Source organism: Pteropus alecto, unplaced genomic scaffold (genome assembly GCF_000325575.1).
Source record: "Pteropus alecto unplaced genomic scaffold, ASM32557v1 scaffold67, whole genome shotgun sequence".
Classification (NCBI taxonomy): Eukaryota; Metazoa; Chordata; class Mammalia; order Chiroptera; family Pteropodidae; genus Pteropus; species Pteropus alecto.
Genome location: NW_006441061.1, coordinates 9,737,328 through 9,744,171, shown reverse-complemented (window position 1 = coordinate 9,744,171; position 6,844 = coordinate 9,737,328). Strand labels below are relative to the sequence as shown.

Here is a 6,844-nt window from a genome sequence, read left to right as displayed (position 1 = left end):
GAGCCCGGCCCCGCCAGCGCAGTGAGCGGGCAGCCCCTGCCCTCCGGCCTGGTCGCCACGCCCGCCCGCCGCCCAGCTCCTAGACAGGCTCAGACGCCCCCGCTGCCGCCCGCCTCCCCAGTGCGGCCGCGTCCGAATTTCCCACCCCTCTCGCTTCACTGCTGCTTCATTTCAAGGGAAAGGAGACTCACTGATCTTCCTGGCGTCCGACCTGACTTGACGCAACTGCACACACACACAGACATGCACAGGCGCCGCCGCAACTGCACACACACACAGACATGCACAGGCGCCACGCACGCACACCACGCACACATTCCACGCACGCGCACTGTGCACGCATACCACGCACACATTCCACGCACGCGCGCCGTGCAGCATACCACGCACACATTCCACGCACGCGCGCCGTGCAGCATACCACGCACACATTCCACGCACGCGCGCCGTGCACGCACACCACGCACACATTCCACGCACACGCGCACGGAGTACCGACAAATTCCGAATGTGGAAACTTAGTATTAGAAACGGAACGTGAGCTGCTAGGGGAAAGCACGAGGGTGCCCCCTCCCCCCAGGGAAGGCCGGGGTTTCTCGAGTAAGCAGCCAACAGCATCGATCGTTAAGGAAAAGGTGACCCAACTGACTGTACTGCCCGCCCCTGCCGAACACAGGCCAAGGCACCGCCGAGGACCAGCATCCGCAAACGTCAGGGGCTCTGCCAATCAACGGACAACAGGACCGGCAACCCAGCAGACAGATGGAGAAGGCAGGCCGGCCGCCTGCTCGCACCCAAGTCCCCAGCGGGGCGGCTGGCACCCCAGGACTTCTCCCGCCCTCCCGCTCAGGAGGGCAGCATGGGAAGTCACTGCCACCAGGGCCGGGGTGCCATCTGCAAGGGGACTCGGCATGGTGGGTGCCAGCAGTGGTTGGCCCCACTGCATGGTACGTGCCAGGTTTCAAAGCCTAGGCGGGTGGAAAGCAGCTATCCACTGATGACTCAGTACGAGGCTTACAACATTTTAAAAACGCAGCAGTCCTGCTTGTGGACCAAGAAACACAAAAAGAAAACTTACAACATGGCGAAGGAACCAAGTTGTGAGGACGGAACCTAGCAGAGCTCGGGAGGTGACGAGGGAAAGGAGAGAACACAGGGACCTCGACTTCTCTGCCACGTCTTTGATCAGAAGCGCTACGCACAGCGGAAACACGCCCGCCACGCGTGGATCCCAGGAGGACGCGTGCTCGTTTCCGTCTCTGTGCTTTCCTGTCCTTTCTCAAACTGGACGAGTAAGTGGCGGTGCCAAGGGCAGTGAGACGTGTCGTGGGTTCTCTCTGAAGACCCTGAGACTCACCGATCCTGAGACAAACTGGCCACCAGTACAGCCAGGTGACAGCACCCGGCCAGGATTCCCGAGTCAAGCCTGCCCCGTCCTCACGCACAGGACTGAGGCCCCGACCTGGGCCCACCACGGTCAGTGCCAGGACCACCGGCCATGAAGGGACGAGCTGCTGCCCAGACAAGTCCCGGTTCCAAGGGGCAGCACTGCTCGTCAGACCCCCAAATGCAAACGAGGCCTCTGGCCACTCTTCCAGGGCCGGGGGTCCCTGCATGGGGGGACAGGGGCCCCAGAATAGGAGGAAAATGCGCTGTGCCGCTGTCAAGGCAGCCCCTGGAGAGGCCTGAGGAAGGGGCCAGCCAGCCGAGCACACTGCAGAAGAGGAAACAGCAGGCTTCGCCGCGCCCGCAGGCATGAGCTTGGCGTGCCAGGGAACCCACATAACGACTCGGGGAGCTGGGGTCGCGGGGGTGGGCTGGGCACCTGCAGGGGGCCGCCACCACCAAGGCTGGACACCACGCGCCACAGACGTTCAATGATTTAATACTGACCTCTCCGAGGTCTGAAGGGCAGCGGACACACGCCTCACGGGGAGGCCGAATGTGCGCCCTGCTCGAGCTGCAGGGGCGGCTCATGTGGTGCTCCCAGGACAAGAACCACCTCCCCGCTGCTGGCCTGGCTAGGCTGGCACAGCAGGTCCCCTCCGAGCCAGCCAGGCCCGACAGCGTCCATTCTCTCCAGGGACTGAGGGTGGGCCCAGGGGCTCCGTGCTGTGTTGGATGGGGCGGCCCTCCCCTGGCGGCCCCACTGCCCCTCTGCTCGCCAGGCCAGCCACCCCGCTGCACGCCAGGAGCTCTGAGAGGCACCGCGCGCCCACGGCCAGGCCTGCGGCTGAGCACCGTCTTCATGGAGGCGGCCCTTCCCAATGTGACGTGGACTTGGCACCTGCCGGCCGAAGCGAGGCTCAGGCCCAGCATGGTGGCTCCTCGCCGAGCCGCTGGCCAGGTTGCCCCTGATCCCCAAGTCCAGTAGGAAGTGGCTAGAGTCCCGTCAGGTCCACGATGGCCTTAATGAAGATGGCATCGTCGCGCACGTACGAATTCTTAGCCTCCATCTTGGAGACGGGGCAGAAGAGGGGGCAGCCACTGGCAATGTTCATGTCAGTGACCGGCCTCTGGAACGAGGACGAGGTCACGTCGGGTCTGAAGGCATCGATCACGTGCTCCCGGTTATTCTGGTCAAGCAGCATTAAGGTCACCTGGAAAGGGAGTGCCCAGGAGTGGGCAACACTGAGTCCCAGCCCCACCTGCCACTGTGAGCCTACCGCCCCCCACTGCGTGGCAGCCCCTCTGGATGACCACGCCCACTCCAGCATTTTCTGTCATGGAGCCCTGGGACCTGAGCACGCCTGGTGCTGTGGAGCTGCGTCCACCTGACAGACCCTTCGTGGAGCACCTGTGGCCCCGCCCCAAGGACCAGACGTCTCCAGGGAAGCCTGCACTGTGGGGGCCGCAGGGCTGCCCCACATCGTGAAAGGAGAGAACATTTCTATGCTGACTAGTCCCTACGTCTTCAACCCCTCAACCTGAAGCGGACTCTGGTTTTCAAAGGGCCCGCGACACCTCAGGTCACCACCCGTCAGCTGTGCTCCTGCCTTTGAAACACTCTCCAAAGCAACATTTTTCTCTGCCAGGCACGAGCGGCTGTGAAGGTGGTGACCAGCGCTGTCGCAGGCACTGAGAAGCCAGCCCACAGGGCTCCCTGGGACAGGACCGCAGGTGGGGCTCGCATACCTTTTGGTTGAATGGCCACCGCAGGAGGGCATCGTTGGGGCCCTTCATCACCACGAAGAAGAGGGACAGGTGCGTCCCGCGCCCGGTGCCGTCGCCGTCCAGGTAGATGCGCAGGCACATCTTGTAGCCGTACCTGCTGGTGTAGAAGGCTGCGGGGGAGGCGTCGGTGAACCTGGGCCCATGGGGGCTCCGCCTGCTCAGCCACCTCCCCCCACTAAGATGGCGCTCGGCCAGGGCCGCAGAGAGCTGCTAGCAAAAACAAGTCTTCTTTCTAAGAAACTAGTGTACCCCAAACTGGCCACACGTGAACTGGCAGTGACTCTGAGGGTGGCTGGCCCAACGCGTGGGAACCATGGGCTCTGCCCGCCATGAGGGGCCGACAGCGGGTGGCGGCCAGGGCGCACGCCATGCCTGACGCCCAGCGGGGGTGCAGGAAGAGCAACGGGGACGTGGCACCTGCTGCTTTCTAAGCGACAAGGCGCCGCACCGAGCACAGGTGACCGATGGCAGCGCTGCTGCCGGCTCTCGCGCCTCCAGAAACCGCCTCCCTCAGCTCCCTGCCCAGGTCATGCCCAAGGGCGCCAGGCCACTCAGGCCAAGCAGCCAATGCCAGAGCAGACCCACGACCCCGGGAGCGCCTCGCGGGGCCACCCCGCCTGCACTCGGACTTGTCCGCGGACCGCCAGCCGAGTTCGCAGGCTGCGACCTGCTCCCACACTTCCTGTCGGTGCAGGGGAGCCTGCACGTCCGTCTAGGGCGTGCCACAGAGGCGGCAGCGGGTCTGGGACGGCAAGGCCTGCCTGCGGCCCCCACACTCGGCACCACCATCCCTTTCTGCTCCATAAATTCACCCCAGAAGAGCCTACACCTGCTCGGGCCCGGACCCTGGAACACCCGATTCCACCAGCAGGCTCCCTGAAGTTCACGTTAAAATTAAAGTCAAGCGCGGCACGTCACCAGTGCCGGCGTCGACCTGTGGGGAAGGCCCAGGCTGGGACGAGCCTGGCAGGAGCACGGGCACCACGCGCCTCCCTCTGCAGAGTGTCCTCCAGAAGGGACGGTGAGAGCCCCATAAGGAGCCCCACAAGCTGGTGGTGAAAAGGGGTGTGAGAAACAGCCAGCAGCCCGGCCCGAGCTGGTGTGGGGAGTCCTCCTGGTGCAGCTGCCCCTCCCAGCGGCCCCCCAGCAAAGGCAGTGAAGGCGAGCGCTGAGACGGAGCATGGTGACCGCAGGGGACGAGGAACCGGTGCCTGAAAGGATTTGCTGTCCCTCACCCTCTCGGGGAGGTGCAGCCACTCTTGGCGTCCGCTGGGCACAGACTCCAGCCAGCGGAGGACCTGGGCACCAGCATGGCAGCAGCTTGGGGGCGTGTCGCAGACCGGTACCTGGGGAGAAGATGGCGGGCGTGCGGCCTGCCACGGCCTCCTGGCGCTTCCTGGCAAAGCCAGGGATCTTCCAGATGAGCACCCCGTCGAAGGTGGCCGCCTCCATGTCGCGGACCTTCTGCTCCAGGTCGGCCAGCGCCAGGTCCTTCAGGCCGATGCTCCTCTCCAGCTGCTGCACCTGGGGTGCGGGGCCCGTGAGGACGCGCCCTGCAGTGGCCGGGTGGAGGCTCCTCACCGACTCCGGGGTCCACCTCCCTACCAGCAGTGTGGTGCTCCCGAAACCACCCCGTGCCCACCGGCCCCGCGGGCTCAGCCTGTCTAGGTCGGCTCTGTCCCCATGGGGCCCCGCCCAGACTGAGGGCTTGGTGCCAGGATGTGTGTAGCACCCACGTAGAGGGCGAGGCGCATGCTGCACGGCTGCCTCTGCCCCGAGCCGGGACCATCAGCGAACGGGGCTCAGAGCAGGGCTCTGCGCAGAGGCGGAGGCAGAAAGCGGATGCATGCTGGAGACCAGGGCGCGGCCCCCAGACCCGAAGCTCCGAGACCTGTGACCCCTGAAACCTGCCCAGACGAGGCGCTGCCCTGTCCCGAGCACGGACCTTGTTACTCAGGGCCTCGATCCTGTCTTGGTCCAGCCGGTGCTGCCGGCCACAGGCCTCGGCAGTCATGGCGACCCTCTCCACCTCCCGGTTCAGGACGCAGACGATGTTCTCGAAGGTGGCCGTCTTCCTCTCCAGGGCCTCGCACCGCCGCACGAGCTCCGCAGCCTGGCACAGCTGCGGCCCCGAGCCCAGCGCGCCGGCCTCCAGGAGCACGGCCAGCAGCATGGCCAGGTGCTCCCGCAGCCGCTGCGCCTCGTGCTCTGGCTGCTTCTCGCTCTCCACCTGCAGGATGAGACACGGAGGCTCACCCACTGCCACCTGCGCCCCGCCGTCATGGGGCCCCCAAGGCCACGTGGGATCAGGGGAGCAAGTGCCCGGAGGTGATGCCACATCAGTGACTCTCCAGCTCGTCTGCCAGTCGGCGTTTTGTCACTGTCTGAAGACAAGCATGTTTCCCAACTACAGACCTTCCCACTGGCCCGCTGGCCGCGTTTAAAGTGACAAAGAAGAGGTGCCTGGGGTGGGGGCCAAGCCAAGTGTTTCAAACTGTCTTAACACGCAGATCTGACTTTGCGGGCACATTCCTTCCCAACCTCCACAGCAAATGCAAAAACGTCTGATGCTCTCAAAAGGCCAAAAGCAAAAGCGATGAAGCTGCATGGAGCCCCCCCGCCACCGGAGCGTGGCCAGACGACCCCCCAGGTGTTCCAGAGGGTGCTGCGGGGACTGCCGTGCCATCCGAGGGGAAAAGCAGACTGTCACCGTGCTCGGGCCGAGGACCCGTGTTAGATCAGTGAGGTCAGGACAACCCAAGGCCTCAGCTGGAACTGGACCCGTGACGTGTCCCGACTCTGACCACTGAGGGGCCTGGCAGTGCGTCCCGGGCCCACACACTGGCCTCTGGCAGCTGCATCAAGGCGCTGGGCTCCGCGCGGGAGGCGGACCAGCACAGTGTCGCACAGAAAGCAGGCCAGACGCACACTGAGGGAACCGAGGAGGAGCTGTCCCTGTGCACGGCACCCGGGACTGCTGCCGCCAGAAGTGCTGCTGGGTGTCACTGAGGAGCAGCGTGGGGGTGTGCCCCCGGTCCTCATGGCCCCCGGTCCTCATGGCCCCCCGTCCTCATGGCCCCCCGTCCTCATGGCCCCCGGTCCTCATGGGCCCCCGGTCCTCATGGGCCCCCCGTCCTCAGGGTCCCCGGTCTTCATGGGCCCCCGGTCCTGATGGCCCCCGGTCCTCATGGCCCCGGCAAGGGAAGCTGTAAAGTCCTGCTCCTCAGGGGTGCACAGCATCGGGGAAAGGAGGGTGAAAGGCCACGAGGACAGAGAGCCCGGGCCTGACGGAGCCACACAGAACCTGGCCAGTGTGCGGTACATGGACAAGGGGCGGGTCAAGGTCCTGGGGTGAGAAGGTCAGTGCACTTGAGGATGGCCAAGCCAGTGACTACAGCAGAGACAAGGTTACAGGTGACCAGGTTCAAGGACACCCAGGAAGGGCCATGCAGGCCACAGAGGCAAGTCGAGGAGGCAGAGGCAGGCGGGGTCCAGGACAGTTTGCAGGCAGAGTGGATCTTCTGCGGGGCTGGACGTGGTACAGGAGACAAGAGGAGAGTCCAGAATGACCACAGGAAATGTGGCCAGAACGGCTGAGCGAAACAGCTGGGTGAACCAAACTGTGTGGCCTGGGCGAGGTGGGAGGGAGGGCAGGGAGGGTCGTAGCCCA

At 64.9% G+C, this 6,844-nt stretch overlaps 1 protein-coding gene across 2 annotated transcripts in view; it reads right to left on the bottom strand.

Annotated features, from left to right (window-relative positions):
- Positions 1 to 1,869: 1,869 nt before the first annotated feature.
- Positions 1,870 to 6,844, bottom strand: part of TRAF2 (TNF receptor associated factor 2) — a 14,111-nt gene continuing 9,136 nt past the window's right edge. For both annotated transcript variants that reach the window (XM_015594216.2, XM_006918122.3), the window contains 4 exons: positions 5,120 to 5,404; positions 4,521 to 4,698; positions 3,136 to 3,284; positions 1,870 to 2,600 (listed from right to left, as the gene is read on the bottom strand). In XM_015594216.2, the coding sequence (XP_015449702.1) occupies positions 2,382 to 2,600; positions 3,136 to 3,284; positions 4,521 to 4,698; positions 5,120 to 5,404 (831 nt within the window). In that variant the 3' untranslated portion in view covers positions 1,870 to 2,381. The remainder of the gene's footprint in view (positions 2,601 to 3,135; positions 3,285 to 4,520; positions 4,699 to 5,119; positions 5,405 to 6,844) is intronic.